Source organism: Quercus robur, chromosome 5 (genome assembly GCF_932294415.1).
Source record: "Quercus robur chromosome 5, dhQueRobu3.1, whole genome shotgun sequence".
NCBI classification, from domain to species: domain Eukaryota; kingdom Viridiplantae; phylum Streptophyta; class Magnoliopsida; order Fagales; family Fagaceae; genus Quercus; species Quercus robur.
The window spans coordinates 42254646-42276484 of record NC_065538.1 but is presented as its reverse complement, the minus strand read 5'-3'; the positions used below and the strand labels follow the sequence as shown (position 1 = coordinate 42276484).

General features: G+C 34.2%; 1 protein-coding gene across 1 annotated transcript; it reads left to right on the top strand.

Annotated features, from left to right (window-relative positions):
• The first annotated feature begins 20347 nt into the window (after nt 1–20347).
• On the top strand, nt 20348–20848 carry LOC126728195 (uncharacterized). Its single transcript, XM_050434060.1, has one exon. It carries the CDS (start codon nt 20348–20350, stop codon nt 20846–20848), a length of 501 nt encoding a protein of 166 aa, XP_050290017.1.
• Nucleotides 20849–21839: the final 991 nt, after the last annotated feature.

Sequence of the window (21839 nt, the reverse complement as noted above, 5' to 3'; positions counted from 1 at the left end):
ATGTTATGATGTTGTTTAAGTTTGATATTAAGTATGTTAAATTGAACTTTAAGGCTATAGCATCAATGGAATTCAGTTTTGATATCAATCTCTGTCTATCATGTTCATATGATGGTTGTTTGTTCATGAAAAACCATTGAAACCTGCCTTAGAAAAATTCTAGAAAATTCAAGTTTCACGAGATTCGATCAATCAAAAATTACCTTCGATTCGATCGAGTGAAACAGTGACCAATCTGTTTGATTTGATTGATATTCAATTGCTAGTTGATTGATTGAATTTTTCTTTTTCGATCGATCAAGCAGCGATCGAGTACCAATCGAGCCAAGCAGATTGTCAAGTTTGAATTTATTAATTTTTTCGACCGATCGAGACATACATTCGATTGATCGAAATCTGAGAATTTAAAATCTTTTCTAAGTGTTTTCACATGTATAAAGTGCAAGGCTATGTGTAATGAGATTATGCATGTTTACTAATTAAAAAATTTTAATTTAAAACATCTAGTAGGAGAGAGATACAAGGGTTGGATCTCATGGCCTCCATTATCGGTTCATAGTAGTGTAGGTAAGCACCTTGTCTTGGCGTATATGCCTCGCGATCCCAAAGGAGGGTGTTTATTTCATAGTACTATAAGATTGAACTTACCTATTTAAAGTAGTGTGGACAATCACCTCGTCTTGGTGTATATACCTTGTGATCCCAAAGGAGGGTGTTTATTTCATAGTACTACAAGATTGAACTTACCTGTTTAAAGTAGTGTGGACAAGCACCTTGTCTTGGTGTATATGCTTCGCGATCCCAAAGGAGGATGTTTTGTTCCATGGTACTACAAGTTTAAACACTATAAGGGAGATGAAATATGGCTACACATGATTCTAGATAATGGTGTACACTAGACTAAGGGTAATGTTAACCTCCAAAAGGAACTATGTCATTATTACCTAGAGGCTAAAGGTAATACGACATATTATTAGTGTCTGATAAGAGTTACCATGACAGCACTAATAATGAGAATAGTTCTCAATCAATTATAGTGTTTATAATATACTTTCTACCAAGGAATTATAGACATGGATTGGGTTGCTATTGCATATATTATATTATGGTTTTATTAAGGTTCCATATTATATGTTTATATGCTAAATTGATAATGTCTAGTTATTATATTCATGTTTATTGTTTTCAGATTTGATCATGGAATCTTTTAGCCCACTTGTTACTATTCTTAGTCAAAACAAACTGACTAGATCCAATTATGTTGACTGGAAAAGAAATTTGGACATTGTTCTTATTACTGAAGAGCACAAATATGTGCTTACTTAACCATGTCCTAGCTTTCCATCATTAGATGCTCCTCTTGAGGAAAAACAGCGATATGATCATTGGCAGAAATCTAATGAGATGGCCAAGTGCTATATCCTAGCATCTATCTCAAATGTTCTAAAGCATCAAATGCAAGATGTAGAACTAGCTTTGGACATAATGCTAAGTTTGAAGGAGATGTTTGGTGAGCAAGGCCATTTTACAAGGCAAGAAACTATGAGGCAAATTTATAATACCAAAATTACTGATGGCACTTCAGTGGGGGAGCATTGTCTTAAGATGAGCTCTAATCTGAATACACTGGAAGTTTTAGGTGCCGATATTGATAGAGAATCCTAAGTGGATATGATACTCCAGTCACTACCAGAATCATTCAAGGAATTTAGACTTAATTATAATATGAACAAAAAGATTTATTCATTTTCTAAATTAATGAATGAATTGGTAGCGGTGGAAGGCATTCTTGGTACAACTAGTGTTGATGCTAATATGGCTACAACTTCTACTTCTCAACCTAAGTCGAAAGGCAAGGGTAATAAGAAGAAGAAAGACTTCACCAAGCAGGATGGTAAATAAATTGCTTTAGAAGTTTCCAACAAAGGAAAGAAAACCAAAGGAAAGTGTTTCCATTGTGGTGAGAAAGGACATTGGAAGAGAAATTGTCCAAAATTCAAAGCTGCTAATAATAAGGGTATGAAAAGTACATTCATTCTTGAAATATGTTTAGTACAAAATTCCATGGATTCCTGGTGTGTGGATTCAGGTTGTACTAATCATATCTGCAATTCTTTGTAGGGGATCCAGGAGACTAGAAGGCTGAATGAAGGGGAATTGTTTCTTACTTTGGCTGATGGTAGCAAGATTCCAGTTGTAGCTATTGGAGTGTTTAATTTATGCTTTGAATCTAGGGTTTTAATATTGGAAGACTGTTTATATGTACCTAATGTTCGTAGCAATTTAATTTCTGCAACTTATTTAGGTAAATATGGATATTGTGTTATCCTAAAAGACAATGTTGTAATAAAGAAAGGTAAAATGTTTATCTGTTCTGGCAATATTGTGGATGGTCTTTATATTTTAACTCCTGATAAGCATGAATTATATAATTTTGAATTAGATAATAACTCTCATGTAAAATCATTAAAAAGAAAGTTTCCTTCTACTAATGATGCATATCTTTGGCACTTACATTTGGGTCATATTAATTCAACAGAATTCAAAGACTGATTAAAGATGGTCTCTTAAAGCCATTGGACTTTGATGGATTTCCAATTTGTGAATTTTGTTTGGAAGGCAAAATGACCAAATCACCTTTTAATGCAAAAGGTTGAAAAGCCCAAGAGTTGCTTGAATTAGTTCATTCGGATGTATGTGGTCCTATGTCAACCTAAGCAAAAGGAGGTTATGAGTACTTCATCACTTTTACCGATGATTACTCAAGATATGGTTATGTGCACCTAATGAGACAAAAGTTCGAAGCCTTTGAAAAGTTCAAAGAGTTTAGGTTGAAGTTGAGAATTAATTGGGTAAACACATAAAGGCCATTTGATCTGATTGAGGTCGCGAATACCTTCTTGGAGATTTCAATGATTACTTAACTCAAAATGGGATTGTATCCCAATTGATTGCACCTGGAACTCCCCAACAAAATGGTGTAGCAAAGAGAAGGAATAGGACTCTTTTAGAAATGGTTAGGTCCATGATGAGTTATTCAACTTTACCAGTTTCTTTTTGGGGATATGCACTAAAAATTGCAATGCATATTTTAAATTTAGTTCCATCAAAATCTGTTCCCAACACACCTAAGGAATTATGGAGTGGGCATAAGCCTAGTATGAAATATCTCCACATTTGGGAATGTCTAGCACATGTGTTGAAAGAGAAGTTTGATAAGTTGGAAGCTAAAATAGAAGTATGCATGTTTTTAGGTTATTCAAAGGAAACCAAGGGTTATTTATTCTGAAACCAAGTGTTATTTGTTCTATAATCATAAAGATAACAAAGTGTTTGTTAGCACCCATGCCAAAATTTTGGAAGATGATTATGTGAATAATTTTAATCCTAGAAGTAAAGTTGTCTTGGTTGAATTAGATGAACCTGTAATTGAACAACCAATGGATGAAACTAGGGATGATGTGGTTGTATTAGATACACCACAAGGTACTACTTATGAGATGTCTAGTACACAGCTGCCTCGTAGTAGTGGGAGGTTTATTAGGCCACCTATAAGATTCATAGGTTTGGGAGAAACTTATGAAACTATCTCAGAAGAGGCCGAATCTGACCCTTACATTTATGAAAAGGTAATGAATGATATAGATGCACATCATTGGGTCAAAGTTATGAAATCTGAATTAGATTCAATGTATTCCAATCAAGTTTGGGATCTTGTAAAGGTGCCTAACGGCATTAAACCTGTTGATTGCAAATGGGTTTACAAGAGGAAGAGAGGGATGGATGGAAAGGTTGAAACCTTTAAAGTAAGGCTAGTGGTGAAAGGGTATACACAAAAAAAAAGTATTGATTATGAAGAAACCTTTTCACCAGTAGCAATGCTTAAATCTATCAGAATTCTCTTATCCATTGCTGCTTATTATGATTATGAGATTTGGCAAATGGATGTCAAGACTGCATTTCTTAATGGCAAACTTGAAGAAGAAATCTATATGATGCAACCAGAAGATTTCATAGCAAAGAACCAAGAGCATATGATATGTAAGTTGAAAAGATCCATTTATGGACTTAAGCAAGCATCTAGGTCATGGAACATTAGATTTGATCAAACAATCAAGTCATTTGGTTTTGAACGAAATCTTGATGAACCATGTGTGTACAAAAGACATCGAGATAAAGTAGTAATGTTCCAAGTGCTTTATGTTGATAATATTTTACTCATTGGAAATGATGTAGGGGTAATTTCATCAGTAAAGTTTTGGTTGTCAAGCCAATTTGATATGAAGGACTTAGGTGAGGCTAACTTTATTCTAGGGATCAAGCTTTGGCAAGATTTCAAGAATAAGATGTTAGGCTTGTCGCAAGCTGGATATATAGATAATGTTCTAGAATGGTTTAGCATGCAAAACTCCAAGAAATGATTACTTCCTTTCAGACATGGAGTTTCTTTGTCTGATGACCAAAGGCCTAAGACTCTTGAGGAAGAAAATATGATGAGACAAGTTCCTTATGCTTCTACAGTGGGAAGTCTCATGTATGCCATGCTTTGTGCTAGACTAGATATTTGTTATTCAGTTGGCATGGTCAGCCGATATCAATCAAATCTAGGACCAAAACATTGGCAAGCTGTAAAGCATATTCTCAAGTATCTACGGAGAACGAAAGATTATATGCTTGTTTACTAGTGTGAGGATTTGGTACCTATTGGCTATATAGATTCAGATTTTCAATCAGATTTTGATTTCAGAAAGTCTACTTCAGGTTGTGTATTCACCTTGGGAGGTGGAGCCATAAGTTGGAGGAGTGTTAAGCAATCTTTTATTGCTAACTCGACCATGGAAGTTGAGTATGTTGTTACTTGTGAAGTAGCAAAGGAAGCTATTTGGCTCAAGAAATTCCTTTATGATCTTGGTGTTGTGAGAATGGAGCAAGTTTCTATCACATTGTTTTGCGACAATAGTGAAGCGGTTGCACAATCCAAAGATCCAAGGAATCACAAGAAAGGAAAGCACATTGAAAGAAAGTACCACATCATTCGAGACATTGTTGCTCGAGGAGATATAGTGGTAGCAAAGATTGATAGTGCAAATAATCTAGTAGATCCCTTTACCAAAGCCTTTCCCTAAAGGGCCTTTGAGTCACATTTGGAGGGAATGAAAGTTAGATTAGTGCACAATAGTCTTGAGGGCAAGTGGGAGATTATTAGGATTAGTGCCCTTAAATCCTATTGTATAATGCTATGTACGACATTATGTATGACATTATCTATGACTTAATGTTGTATTTAATAAAGTTGGTTTATTATTATCTAAAATAATGGTAACATGAATATTTGGACATTATCATTTAGTCCATGAGATGCATAGTATGCGATTTAGTCACAGAAAATATAAATCACAAGTTTTTTGTAAACTCGGAATTTTAGTTTGTAGTCGGTGATGAAATTGGGCATTTCATCTGTGAACACTATAACATATCAACTAAGATGATTTGTCTTGATCATGGAAGTGGAGGCTTCTAGTTGGTATGTTGATATGTTTTAAGAGTTAAGACATATTGAACTGAACCGCTATAAGATTTATTATTCTCCTAACGACTGTCAAATGAATAATAAATCTCATGTCTTCTATTTACATCAACTCTTAATCCTGAGAGAATAATGGAACTGATCATAAAGTGTAGGTTGCTTTGATATATCAGGAGTGAGATCTAAAGTGACGATCAAAATCTCAGTATGTTGAGCAGCCGCATTTAGTGTTGATGGAATATATATTCTTAAGATGGAATTCATAATCTCTTAACCGAGATATAAAATATTGCCTTAAGATAAGTTTAATGGGTTCGGTTATTCAGAATATTAGGCCTAACTACTTTAGTAAAGAGTTACTAAAGTATATATTTATGAAATTGGATTTCATAAATATATGATGAATAACTTAAAGGATTAAACCGGATACTCAAGGATTAAGATGTAGTAATCTTTAAAGTGGCAGTCTATATTCATGACTTTGTATTACTACAAATATTTAATGAAGGGGTTGCATGTATAATAAAGTCTTGAGATATAATTTATTAATAAGGTTTAGAGTGCATTTATATTTATATAGTGATATTAAATATAATTAATGATAATTTTGGACTTGTCATGACAGAAAAGCTCAAGGGCCATTGGAGCTAGTGTCTTATTTGTCCTCTTTTGGTCCCACTCCAAGTTACATACTAAAGCCCAATTGGAATGGCTCAAGAGGCTAGCCCAATTAGATAATCAATTATAAGGAGAGAAACATACAAAATTTTGTAATAGAATGAAATAGTTTGTATGTGAGTGTTGGACACTCTCTAATTCTCCCTTGAACACATTCATAGAAACTGATTGAGAGACCACACTTCTTGGGTATAAGTGGAATTGGAGTGAAGATTAAAAATGTTCTCGAGTACTTCTAATATTTTGAATTTTACCGCACTAAGGTACACTCTCTTATTCTTATATTCTAAAATTTATATAGTAAATGTTATCAATTGTGAATGAAGTAGATCCGCTAATTTTCTGTTGCGTATATCTTGTATGCGATACAAACATGTGTTTATCCAACAGCAACGTGAAGCCAAAGGCTTTAAAAAAAATAAAAAATAAAATAAAAAAATAAAAAAAAAGCATCAACAATGTTAAGCCCATGTGTGCAAGTTGCACATGGGCATTTTTGTCATTTAGCCATCATATTTCCCTTTCCAAGTTTTCTCTTCATTTTAAAGAGAAAACTTTTTGGTGGACCTGGGGAGAAAACACCTGGGCCCCACCATTTATTTTCTTTCGTCCCCACCCAACCAAACACATTTCAAAAAAGTTTTCCTTTCTATTTTCTCTCTAAAGTTTTCCATCTGCCCTATTTCACTTCCAAACAAACACAACCTAAAGGATATGTTCTTAGAGGAACCTAATGAAAAAGATTGGAGGAACCCATTAAAAGATCAAATGGTAAGGCCTGAACGAAATGGGAGTATAAGAGATCTAAAAGATTATGCTCTAATAGAAAGGGGGCTATACCATAGGCTACATGGGGGAATTCTGTCCAGGTGTGTCAATGAAAGAGAAGGAAAGAAAAAGCTAAATGAGCTCCTTGAGCAAACCTACAGGATCAAGAGAAGGTCATTTTCTACCGAAGGATCCAACGTATAGGATATTATTGGCCTAGCATGAGCAAAGACACTGCAATCTTACAAAAGAAGTATTAGAATTGCCAACTCTTAATGGACCGAGAAGAAAGTTATGTTGTGTTCAAGTTATGTTGTGTTCATAGCAGAAAGTGTAACTAATCAAGTTTTGCAATACCTATATTAAAAAAAAAAAAAAAAAAAAAAAAACCAGTTTGCAATAACTTTTGTTAACCATTACTAAAACAACTCATTTCTTTATCCAAACTAAAACAAATTTGAAACTTGCCATTTATTAACAACATGGGGTCATAGATTCATTCTTATTAAAAAAAACCTGATCCTAGGGATGTCCCAAGCTTACCGTAAAACCTCTCATCAGATCTTACACAAGGGAACTCTAATTACTCCTTCAACTTCCACACTTACTACACTCAAACCTTCTCAGCAACTTAAAGGCAACAGAATACTAATTTTTTTGTGTGTGTGTGGCAGCAAAATAGAGCGAAAGATCAAATTGATACTTGTGGCAAAATATTATAAATTACCCATCTGAGATTAGGCCTGAATTCACTTTGCCAACCTATGGTTTGAAAATTGTCGCTTTATCTACCTGAGATAAGTTTCGTTACACAACCATTACTCATCTCAGTCTTTTTTGTTAGAGAAACACTTTTAAGACTTAAAACATAACTAAAATGAATCAAAGAACTAGGCATTATAAATTTTGCAGAAATTGATGAGCACCAAAGATAAAATTACACAAATACAAATCAAATATCAAAATGATCAGTATCTGTCTTTTTTTTTTTTCTCGAAAAATTTCTAATAAGAAGAATACAAAGAAGTAAAAAAAAGAAAAAAAAAAGACATCATGTGGTGTAGCCTACCATGTCCTCATTACTTCTACGTACAGTTGATAAACTCCCATGAAAAATAACTAGTATCACAGCGTGCAGAGAAATTGACAACAACCCAGTGTTCAATTCGAGTAGGGTTGAAAAGTTTCCATCCAGCCACAAGAAAAAAGAGTATCATCATTAAGTATTCAATTAGGCAATCAAATTTAAAATTATGCAGAGAGGGAATTAACAAATTAGGATAAAATAGTCTCGTTCTCTTAGTGAAAACAATTTGATAATTTTTATTATTATTTCAAATGCCTTGGACATATGCAGTCATCGCTGTTACCGACCTTCAACTGTAAATCACAAAAGACATGTCCATCAGAGAGCATGCCGGTACTCAATTGAAGACACTCCTTGACACTGTCTCTTCTCTCTCTCTCTCTCTCTCTCTCTCTCTCTCTCTCTCTCTCTCTCACACACACACACACAAAAGTGAATTTATACCTTTGGAGTCTCAACCTGAGTCATATATTTCTCTATAGAAATACCACACTGCTCAGCAAGCACAGGGTCATCATCATATTTGTAGTTTTCTCACAGCCAACCAGATTAAGTGAGTCTATGCATTGTTTCATGATCCAAAACAAACAAAATAGTCTTTAAGTCTAAAGGATAATTTAAATCAGTCAGAGTTCGCATTTTTTTTCTGAGGCTTCTGCCTTGATTTTTCGACTAATGATGCCCTCAGCATCGAAGTTAATTCTTTTGTATAACGTTAAGTGAAATTAGCGTACAGAGGTAAAACACCCCAAAAAAAAAAAATTTGCAAAATATTTTTGAAAGTTCAATTAGTGTATAAAACACTATGAACGTTTAGACCCCCAATTAACAAATTACCAATTCAAGCTTAATATCAAACAATTAATGTGCGGAATATGAACACAAGCTTAATACAGAATTGATAAACAATCTAAACCAAATAAAATCACATCCATAGCAGAAATTAAATGACAAAGATTAAGGGAAGAGAGATGCAAATACAAGGACAACACAAATATGTGTTATCGAAGAGGAAACCAAAACCCTCGGTGTAAAACCTCTCCGCCGCCCTCTAAGCGGTAAATAATCCACTAAAGAATGTAGTTGGGATACATGAACAGCAGAAGACCCTCCAAGCCTAATCTACCCAATGTACCTAAGCCCTCCAAACTCTTGCTCCAACGAGGTTACGCCGAAACTATTTTTTCTTTAGCTTACCGGATTCCGCTACTTGACCATAGCATCAACCAATATGAAATTGGTCCCTTCTTAACTACTTCCCAAATCACCAAACAACTTTCTCATAGATATGGGTATGGTGAGAAAAGGTTTTGGTAATGTACCTCTCAAAAATGTAACAATGGAGAGGAAGAGAGTAGAAGAATTTAAAGAGTCTCTATGTGAAGATTGTGGATGAATCAATCTCGTTTTTTTCTAGGGTTTCTCTCTCAAAATTCTCTCTGGAAGCTTTCTACATTTCATGGGTATAAGGGGTATTTATACTAGGGTGAGAGTAGAATGCGAAGAGTCAGGTTTTTCAAAAGAGAGCTGGCTGGCGGCTTGGCCTCGCAACTTGACTGAGTCACGAATTCAAGCCGCGAGTTAACAGAACGGCCAGGTTGGACTTTTTGTCCTGTAGTGCTTCAGCTGGCGTGACTGTTCATCTTCTCTGCACGCTTCACTCGTGTGCTGCAGTTGGCGGTTTGCCAGTCACGAGTCACCCGCGAGTTCCAGCCATGAGTCTCTGCATCCTTGCATAATCTTGAGCATTTCTTCACACTCTCTCACTCACTATCCTTACATGATTCCCACCTAAATACAAGGTTACTAATTGCTAAAATACAAGCAAATTTGGTACGGAATAAAGCCAACAAGATGGTTAATAAAATTGAACCTTACAATTTTAGAGTGTCTAAAACTAACCTAAAATTAATACCAAGTGTGTGTATCATGCAAAATATTTGTAGACTTCCAGAGGCCAATAGTTGGGCCGTTTTGGCTTGCTAAAATCAACACATGGCAGGTATGCAGAATAGTTCAGTTCTACACCACAGTTCTATACTTTCCATTTATCCCAATTGGTGTTTATGCGTTTTCCAATCACCGAAATATTGAGGAGTGTGATGAGGTGTACTACAAAAAAATGAACACACAAATGCATAAATCTCATCACACTCTAATGGATTTTGGTGATTGAAAAATACATCAACCCTAAATTTGGATAAATGGAAAGTATTGATATTGGAAAATATATATATATATATATATATAGAAAAGCCTGAGCTCATGCGTGCGTGCAAAAGAGTATAGTACCATACTATGCGATTTATGTTAATAAAAGAAGAATGAGGAGCAAACTCAATTGATAGGGTTCTAAACATCAATTTCAGGTTTTGCAGGAGGCCAATTAAAATTGGCGTGGCCTCTAAGGCAAAAAATATGTTTGGCATAGAAAGAGGTTTGACTTTCTTGCATGAGGAATCAATATTGAAAATTGTTCAAGAGATATCAAATCTATTAATGTGTTACTTGACTTGGACCTACCCTTAAGATTTCTGACTTGGACCTACCCTTTCTTTTGCCCCCCCTTTACTACTTTTAGTGTGAGTTTTTTTTTTCTCCAATTCTTTCTATTTCATAACCTCTGCAGATCTTGTTTATGAGTTAATGTGAATAGATATTGATCTTTTAGTCTCTAGTGTTGTGTTTCTACCCAGAATATGGTAGAAATTATTCCAATTAAGTCGGACAAAATGGGCTTCTGCCCTTTTCAGCCAAATTAATTAGCTTTTCGACTTTTTCAAAATTGCCTATAACTCGATTTCCTGGATATCAAGTTACAAAACGCCACTATAGATTCTTAAAACGTCACTATAGGTCCTTAAAAACGTCACTATAGGACTCCAGAAAATTTTTTTTTTTTAACTCGATTTTGAAAAAGTCGAGTTTCAAAAGAGGGGCATTTCCCTATTTAGTTTGGAAAGAAGGGCAAAAGGCTAATTAATTTGGCTAAAAAGGGCAGAAGCCCATTTTGTCCCAATTAAGTCTTTGTATAATTCCAATAATATCATACATTTCAATTGTATGTGTTTGGCATCTACGCGTGATATATAACCTTGCAAAAATAAGGAAGTAAAAGGCTGATGTTATTGAATAGATGAGTTAATATCTCAATACAGGCTAACCCGAGGAGGCCAAAGTCAATACAAAAATGGTATTGTTCACTCTCTCTTCTCAGTGTTCTTCTTGTTTCTCTTTTTATCTCTTGATCCTCCCTTCATTTTATCGTATAAATAAATACATATGATCTAAACCACCTTAAGGTTGATATTGGGATAATATGTGGCATTTTATGGATTATGTAGTATGCTAGAAGTATCATGTGGGTAACTGATAAGCTTTGTTTCAGTATCCAAAAAAATTATAAATATAAATTTTTGTTTTTAACCAAATTTTAAGTATATACAAGTTAATTAAAATTAAAACAACTCCTTGAAGCTATACGATTGAATTTTTTTAAAAAAGTTTTAACAAGAAATTACATGAAATTATCATAATGTGAGAAAAAAAAAAAAACATAAAAATATTAAAATAGGATAGCTAAACATATGATTTATAATTTTTCTTTTTTTCCTTTTAGATAAAGAATCTACAAATCTCAGGGTATGTAGAATTGTAGCCGGCACATAGTACAACTTACATACTAGTTAAGATTAATGGTGAAGCTGCAACGTAAGACAGATGTGGTTGTTTAGTGGAGGTGTAGTAAGTACATGCATATGAAAAGCCAAAGAAGAATATGGTCTTGAGCTTCAAAGTTTTGTTTTGTTTTTGGGAAAATTGAAGAAAGTTGAGTTTTCAATTTTGGTTTCTTTTTTTCCCCCTTTTCTATCTTTTATATTGAGAATTTTTTATTTTAATTTAAATGCTGATATGTCATTTTAAAATATCTATTAAATTTTTTTTAAAATTATTTTATTGGCCATAAAGTGTCAAGTGTGCCAACTATGCAATGGGTTAGCCACGTACACATTTTTTGTTAATGAATTAACGGTAGGGATCGACCAAATTGACTGCTATAAAAATATAGAAACCAAATTGACTATAACTCCAAAATGTATAGACCAAAATGACATTTTGCCCAAAAATATTAATAATAATAACGAAACAACAAAGACAAGAATAATAAGTAAATTAAAATATAGATATTATGATTTCTGAGCTTGGGAAATTGGATCAAAATGCTAGAGTTACACAGACCATGAGCCATGGAATTGAGCAAATCTATTGTATCCTAGTCCTCCATTCGATAGTTTGCTAAAAAGTTATAGCTACTAATGCATAAGGCTCCTACTTTTTGTTTGTGAGGTCTGGGAGAGATCGTCGATAGCAGTATTACTTCCAATTTTGATGGTTGATTTCCAGAAAAGAGTGCAATATATAGCATAAAAATTTAAAGCAAAAGTTTTTAATCATGTATGGTGTTTATTATAGGTGGTTCTTTTATAATTGGCAAGATTTTGAAAACAAAAAGGTACTTTGTTAACGTTTTACATCTGAGCAAACTGAATGAATGTCGTATCTATGAGCATGGCAAATATTTCAGGATGAATGATTATACTGATTTAATCTTCTTTACATAGTTTATTCCTTCTTGCATACGGATGGGAAGCATTAGTTTGGCCCTTTGGGGGTAATTTTATATATTTTTCTCACGCTTTATTGCAACCTGAATTTTTTCTCTTCTAAAAGAAAACTGGGCTGAATTTATATTGCTTAAGTAATGACGTAAATAAAATCTACAACATTATAAATTAAAGGGTGTCACATTTTTTTATAGATAAAAACGCATGAACCCTATCAGATCAATGTGAAACCATGTTGCAAAGAAATTTCATTCTCGGGCAAGCCCCCTCTTGTTGTTTGTTTCCATCTCTTACAAATTTATTGTTTTGGACCAAGGTTGAATTGTACTACCCATTGTTCTAAGTGGGCTTAGGTTGATTGTTTATCTGGTCCTTATAGTAAGATTTCCAAATCGTGCATTTTGAAATTGCCATCAATCCAAAAGCACATTTTGGTAATGGACCTTCTGAGATGGAATACGAAAAGGCACTTCAAGCTTGCATGGTTACCGTTTCTAGTTTTAATATCATCCCTAAATTACCGTTGCCTTTATTTTAAAATCTCAATTTTACCCGGATCTCTAACAAAAAAAAAAAAAAAAAAATCTCTGACAAAAAAATATATCATCTTTGCTTAAGACTGTTGCTAGTCAATCAAGTCCAGAGATAGAAATTCAATATCACTGAGAGAAAGAGACAGGCGCTTGAATGTTGCCATGAACGCTATGAGTCGAACATTAAGGAGGATAGCCCAATAACCTTTTCCTGAGGAAATAGAACGCATCGAGATGCTAATACACATCACTCACCCACCGTTCACCTGTTGTACGTGCAAGTTAGATTTGAACTTATATGGGAAAGTAGATAAGCTATCTAACAATACATCTTGATGAAAAAGTCCATAAGTGACAAAGATGCAAGCTTTGACATCATAATGTCTAGAGAAAAATAAAGTGTTTGCAAGAATGTAAAGTAGGCAATGGATGTACGTGGAAAACCCTAAGAAAAGGATGAAAAACCATGGTTTGAGCAAGAGAGAATCACTTTTGCTTTGTTCATCTTTATATTAGCTGGGGAATAAGGGTATCTCTTGTACAATAAGGATGTTCTTCCTCAAAAGAGAGACCTGGTTTTCTACCTTCCTTATCAACTTTCTACTCTTTTCTCAAAAGATCTATTTAGGTTCTTGCCTTAATAGTCCAGCTGCATGTTCCTCTTATAGTCTAAGGAATATGGCTGAGTACAAAGACATGTGTCAAGTCATCATTTCCTTATTTTGGACCTTGCTACAGCTAAGGTACTATTTGGTGGCTACAGGAGAGAGAACGTCAATATCAGAACTGTGGTATAGGGGTAGGTGACTTTGCCACTGCATGGGAAGCAATTCTTGAGCAATGAGAGGGATATCAGAGGTGCTGAAGGTGATACACGTGTCTCCAAAGTGGTCTAACATACACTTAACCATTTAAATGGTGTTTCCATAGTACTTGACCTTAGGAGGTCACTATCACCCTTTTTTGTGAGTGCTTGAGTACCCACGTCAAATTCATATCTTACTTCCTTCCCAAGCCAGTCACGCCTTTGGCATGGGCCAAAGATAATATCTTGCAGCCAACGTTTCCTCTCCCTTGCTCACAGCCACTCCACATGTAAGGTCCAGATCCAGCCATATCGACACTCTCCCATGCCTTAGCTAGTGTACTATACACCTGTTACAATGGAAAAACTGATTCGATGGAGCACATAAGCCATTTTACCTAACTTATGGCTTTCTATTCTCGGAATGATTGGCTACTATGCAAGGTGTTCCCTTCTAGTCTTGGCCCCACGACAATGAGATAGTTCAATAGTGTGAGAAAGGGATCCATCCATAGCTTTGCAGAGCTCATCCAAGCCTTTGGAGACAGGTTTGAAACTTACAGCCGAGAACCGCAGCCTATCGACACATTGCTATCGATGGCCATGGGGAGTGGGGAGACTCTCCAGTCCTACTTGGATAGGTATTGAGAGCTGTATAATGAGATTGGGGGAGACAACGAACATGTGGCCACGAGCACTTTCAAACTGGGGCTACCTTTTCATTCCAAGCTAAGGGACTCCTTAAGCACGATAGATGTATGGTTAGGGATGTTTGATGCCTTGTTGATTGTTAGATGTATGCTAGTGTGTGTGTGTGTGAGTTAGATAAAAGTATTGAGTATGCCTTTAATAGGGTTAAGAATAATATACAATAATGGGAAGCCAACCTTAAGGTTGGGCGGTTTTGGGTGCCTAACACCTTCCCAAGACCGTACCTTAACTCTGAACCCATATCTCTAGTAATAGGATCAAAAGGTCCTTCATTGAAAGGACGCTATATATATGGTTCTTAGGCCATTGCAAAAACAAGGTGGTGACTCCTACAACAGTGACCCCTTGTGTCCACAACGGTAGGCACAAGTTACTAGGGAGTCACTTCAATAGCCGAAGGTGGGTCCCTCCTAACAGGCGATATGATATGAGGGACCGACTGACAAGCCAAATATTCCCCCATCATACTACCCCACTCATAGAGGTGTACAAATAAGAAAGTAGGGGTAAGAAGAAGGGGATTGGAAAATTTGGGGAGAGAGACATGAGAGAAATAATGAGAAATGCATTCCGGAGAAATTAATAGACGTTTTGAAATTCAACGAACTTATATTAAGCCTGGCCCCCGTAATTTCGAATCCTGGTTTTGTCCCTGTATATGATATATTAAGAGGAGGTATGGCTTTCATTATTTCAACATGGGCTCCTACTCAACATTTTTTAGCATGGGCCAGATGCTAATAAGATTCGTTTAAAGTTTAGACTCGTTAAAAATTTAAAACTTATTGCTTTATGGGTTCGTGTACTTTTTTCTTTTTCTTATATTTCTCTTTTGAATGGTCATATATTTTTTGAATTGTTTCAATAACTTATTCTTTAATTATATAATTATATATATATATATATATTTGGCATTTTAGAAGTTTTAACATCTGAATTTGTGTAGTCACACACACACACACACACACTTATATATATATATATATATATATATTATCTATAATTTGTAGGTTCTGAATCTTTTGATTTATTTCAATAGTTATAGCCATGGATTATTCTTTTGAATGTAATACATCTTCCTCTTATATTTCTCTATTGGTTAGTCATATATATTTTGTTTTGTTTCAATAATTACTAAGCAGTAAATCATCTGATTCTTTAATATTTTTTGGTCTTTTAGAAGTTTTAATATCTGAGTTTTTGAGTTATTTTTTTGTAGTATCTAAAACCGTCTAACAAATTTTTTGTAAGCCATTGCACATTCAAGCAATAACTTCTTCATCAAATTGTAACACAAATTAAAGTCATACAAGAGCAAATCATGCAATGGTGTATTTTCTTAATTAATTTAAGATTTTATAAAATTATTTTAGTCTACCCCATAAACAGGTAGGTTCCAGTGCATAACACGGGTTAGCGACTAGTATATATATAAAACTGAAACCTTTGACTTTTTTAAAGCTCCCACGTTTTTACACATCAACATTATTTAAATAAAAAGACAAAAATTCTGATTTTATATCAGTTAAGAGGTAAATCAATGATGGTGGAATTACAACTAATATCTCTCTCTATCATTCACCCCACTCCTCTTCTGCTTGTGCCTCTACTACCCCAACTAATAAGTTTTTCTCTTTCTCTTGGCAAACACTATAGATCCACCCTCTCCAACACACCATAATCTCCAATTCTCACCATAAGACCTCCTTAGAAAATCACCCAAATCTTCAATTGTCAACTAACCCGTATAATCAGGATGAGATTTTGATTGGTTTATCATGTCAGGTAATTCTCCCAATTCTTTTCAAATTTGTTTTCCAAAATTATATCTGTTTGTTTCTCTATTTGTTTGTAAACTCTGCCATTACCACATTGCCTCAATTCTCACCTTTGAATCTCCGTACATCCCTATTTTTTCCTCTCTTTTTTCCATATAGATTTTTCTTATTTTTCTTTTATTTCATTTGGTTCCCTATTGCTTGATTATTTTTCATGTTTTTTTTTTTTGGTGGGTTTCGTTTGGTTTTGGAGGATTGCAAGGAACACAACCTAGAAGGTTTTAATTCTTCTACTATTCTGTGTTGTTCCTTTTTCTACTATTAAAAAAAAAAAAATGGGAACAAATTTCTCCATTGTTCTATGGTTCAACTATGTTGATAAAACAAAGTTTAGAAATTTAGTAATTTTATTGTTAATTGCTTCTTCGTTAAGATCTAATTGTTCTCAACTCTATAGGATTCTCTCTTTTTTTTTTTTTTTTCTTTTTTTTTTCTTTTTTTTTTTTTTTATCGGTTATGGTTTTTTTCCCTGGCCTATGTTTATATTAAACATGTTGATGAAAGGGTGCTTATTTACATTTAAAGTTTTTTTTTTTTTAATGAGAATCACAAAGACATCTAAAGCTGAAAAAGAAAGTATAAACTCCTAGAGTTTAATATATAGATTGCTTAAGTTGAATTCTATGCCCTAAGACTTTGGGGTTACACATCAATTTTTCATCTTTGTTGTCTTTTAAGACTTTAATTTATTCATCACATTTGGAGCAAAAGAAAAATGAAAATATAGAGAAAAAAATGTAGTTTCTTCTTTTGTGAAAATCTAAGCTGGATCATATTTTGTTCCTGAACCTATTACTTTTTTAGAATCAAAATTTTGGCTTGGAATCATGCTTTTCTATATTACTTGCAATTAATTTTTTAACTCAAATTTGTAGTTGGATTGTCATATCTTTTGCCTCACAGAATGTTAAATGTTGTAGGTGGCTTCTTTTACCTAGATTTGTGTTGTGGACTTTTATTGTTGCCCATGATCCATTCTATGATCCTTGCTTGACACTTTTGAGGTTGGAAGAAAAGGAGAGAGCCCCCTTTTTTATTTTTTATTTTTATTCCGCAGCTATTTTCAACCAGATAAGACTTGGTTTTCAGGCATTAATTGCAAGGCCATGAAAGTTCTTAAATTGAAGGATTTACATTGGCAACTGTTTTTTCTTAACTTAAATTTGTTAAGATTCTCATCCCTTTTTTAGTCAATTTGTATTTTCTTTATATTTCCCCCATTTTGCTCTTGGTTTAACATTCTGTACTATTATGGGTTAAAAAAATTTATAATATTCTTTGAGCCAAATTATAAAAATTATCGCGTGCATCGCACGAGTTAGCCACTAGTCTCTCCTATAAACATGAGATTAGGTTTTTTCATTTTGTTTTTGGCTACATGGATGCCTTCCCAGATGGGAATGCATCAGGACTCTCTCAAGTCCTATTCACTTCTCCGGAAGTTTTTCTATATTGGGTGTTTTGGCGACGTGTTTATGTGTGCATGTGTTTCTGTGGTGAGGTTTTCTTATTTTTATTTCTAAGGAGTTGCCACAAACTATTGGTTTTGTATTGTGTGTGATTGGTCACCTATTTGTTTAATTCATTTTAGTTAACTATTTAACTAAAAACCAATTTGGGATTCTTTGAAGTAATTAAGGTGAACTAACGTCTTGAACTAAAGATTTTGGACTCAGAAGTTCTATTATGGTTAAGGAAGGTGTTAGGCACCCCACATTGCTTATCCAAATGATAGTACCTCATTTTAATTTAATTGCAACATTCACATTTTAGAAAAAAACAAATTAAATACTTGGTGTTTTGACTTTGAAAATGTTCAAACCCATTTTGAAAACTTGGGAAAAATAATTCTCATGCCTTTTAGGAAGAGCATACCAAGGATTGAAATTATAAAATCTAAACTATTTACGAAAAGGAGGTTTGCTTTTAAAAAAGCTTTCCACGGTTTTCTTAAGAAAAAAGGAAAGATTTGAGAGATAAATGTTCATGTTTTTTGTTCGTTCTTTAAGGATTCCAACTTTTGTGTTTTGAAATAAATACCTAATGATAGTACCTCATTTTAATTTAACTACAACATTCACATTTTAGAAAAACCATTTAAATAATTGACATTTTGATTTTGAAAAGGTTCAAAACCATTTTGAAAACTTGTTTTTAGGAAAAATGATTCTCATGCCTTTTAGGAAGAGCATACCCAAGATTGAAATAATAAAATATAGACTATTTAGGAAAAGGAGGTTGAATTTAAAAAGGGTTTCCAAGGTATTCTTAAAAAAAGGGGAAAGATTTGAGAGATAAAAGTCCATGGTTTTTGTTCATTCTTTAAGGAAATTCCAAATTTTGTGTTTTGAAATAATATAAAAAATTAAGGGTTTTCGTAAAACACAAGGTTTAAGATTAAAAACTATTTGTGAAGGGAATTCAAAACAAAGGAAGAATAAACTCATTTTAGGTAAAGAATTTTTAGAACCCCAAGTTAGGATCAAAATCATTTAAGAAAATGGTTTCCATGGTTTTCTTACAAAGAAAAAGAGGATTTTAAGGTAAAAATCCATGGTTTTTTATTTTGGAGTTCAAACTTTGTACAAGAGGGGTTTTGAAAAAGGGACTTGAAGATGACGAGTTTGAAAAATGCCCCATTAGAAGCCTTTTATGAATTTTAAAGGAAGCTATTATATTAAAAAAAGAAAAAAAAAAGACTTGTTTTAAGAAAAAAGGATAGCCATTGGAGCAATTTTTTTATCTCTTGAAAGCACATCTTTTAGAGTTTTGTCTCATTTGTTTTATTACCTATATTTGACACTTAGGTTTTGTTGTAAAATTGTTGTAAAAATATTATATTTTTAGCATTCTTTTTTTATTATAAAAATCAAATATGGGAATTTGGGGGGGGGGGGGGAATATGTATAATTTCTTAGAAAAATTTAAACCAGTATGGATAATTATCATACTAAAATATATCTAATCAATTTTTTTGAAAAATTTTGGGGGCCCCTAGACTTAACATGGCTTTGTCGCTATGGAGTTCAAATCTTTTGTCTCACTTTTTCTATCACACTCTATACTCCACAAATAAAAACTTGACACATGTACATCTATTTTATTAATTGCTAATTTTGTGCCTTTATTATTTCAGTTACCTAAATTAATTGAAAATTAAAAAAGACACAAGAGTCAAACACATCCCCACCACCTGCACCACCACCATCTTTCCCCGACGCCACATGCCCCACAACCACCAACAACAACCATCGCCAGCCCCATTAGCAATCGCAGATGCGGTCAATGCCGCCATACACAACCATCCACTGCTGCCATTACTAGGTATTGGTATTTGTTATTATTGGTGGATGCCATCATTTGAGCTATTAAAACTTTTTTTTAGAGATCTGATGAAGATAAGGTAGCGGTAGGTACCTATCATAGATTTGAAGAAGAAACTTGTTTTTTAGAATATGATGTCATAATTTTCTGCTCCAATGTTTTTTCCGTTGGTAGTGGATGGCATACAAACTATTGGTTAAGAATGGCTAAAGACTTAGGAAAGAAAGAATAAAGAAGAAACAAGAGAACAAAGGTAGAAAAATGTTGTTGGTGACCTATTGCTGGTGATAAGTGGCATTGGAGAAAGATGGTGGTGGTGCCGGTGGTGGGGATGTGTTGGCTATTGTGTCTTTTTTAATTTTCAATTAATTACGATAACTGAAATAACAAAGGCTGAAAATTAGCAGAAGGTTTATTAGCTTTGATTCAATCAGCTGTGGATAGGGGTCAAATGGAGGGTGTGAAAATTTGTAGAGGTGGTCCAAGATTGTCTCATTTGTTTTTTGCAAATGACAGTTTGATTTTTTGCAAGGCGACGTTAAAGGAGTGTGATGAACTACAAAGATTGCTTGCCGTGTATGAGAAAGCTTCCGGTCAACAACTAAACCGTACAAAAACATCGTTGTTCTTTAGTAGTAACACTTCAAGAGATGTTCAAGAGGAGATAAAGAATTGGTTTGGTGCCCAAATAATTAAACAACATGAGAAGTATCTTGGCTTACCTTCATTGGTGGGGAAAAATAAAAGAACTACCTTCAATGCTATCAAGGAGAAATTGGGGAAAGTTTTGGCGGGTTGGAAAGAGAAATTACTTTCAAAGGCGGGGAAAGAAGTTCTAATCAAAGCAGTGGCTCAAGCAATTCTGACCTATACTATGAGTTGTTTCAAACTTCCAGACTTGCTTTGTGATGAACTAATGGGAATGATTCAAAATTTTTGGTGGGGACAATGAAAGGAGGAAAGGAAAATTGCATGGCTTAGTTGGGAGAAAATGTGTGGGCCTAAGTGTGTTGGAGGAATGGGTTTCACAAATTTAAAATTGTTCAACAAGGCTTTGCTTGCAAAACAGGGTTGGCATCTTCAAATGGGTGGTGATTCTCTTGTATACAAGGTCCTTAAGGCTAAATATTTCCCAACAACTGATTTTATTCATGCTTCCATTGGACATAATCCTTCTTATAAATGGAGGAGTCTAATCTCTGCCCAAAGCTTAATTATTGAAGGTATGCAATGGAGGGTTGGAAATGAAGAAAATATTAAGGTTTGGCAAGATAGGTGGCTACCACAGGGTTCAACTTATAGTGTAATTTCTCCAAGGATGTTTCTAAGTGGTGATACAATGGTTGCTGATTTAATTGATTCAAGTACTGCTAGGTGGAAGAATGAGGTAATTGATAGTCTTTTTATTGATCATGAAGCTGATTTAATTAAAAGTATTCCTTTGAGTGTTGCATTACCGCCGGACAAACTGGTTTGGGCTGAAACTAACAATGGAAAATTTACTATTAAGAGTGCATATAAATTGGTGGTTACTTTGTTCAAATCAAGGAACCATGGTATTACTTCTGATGGTAGTTTGTTAAGGAAATTTTGGAAGAAAGTTTGGTCATTGCCTATTCCTCATAAGGTTCAACATTTTTGTTGGCATGCTTGTCGCAAAATTTTACCAACAAAGGCCAAATTGAAGCGACATAATGTTATAGCTGAAGATGTGTGTGTATGCTGTCAGGGTAAGGTAGAAACGAATGGCCACATTTTTTGGGGTTGTCCAAGAGCACAAGAGGCTTGGATTGCTTCAAAGATACATTTGTTGCCTCTAGATAATAATATTAACTCTTTGCAGGACCTTTTATGGATTGAAATGATGACTAAAGTTGCTGGGGATGAGAAGTGTTCACAAGTGGTTATGATAGCTTGGGCATTATGGTGTAATAGGAATGAGG

What these genes read in the sequence shown, in the direction of transcription:
- LOC126728195 (XM_050434060.1), top strand. Translation starts at nt 20,348, where the DNA reads ATGGAGGGTGTGAAAATTTGTAGAGGTGGTCCAAGATTGTCTCATTTG.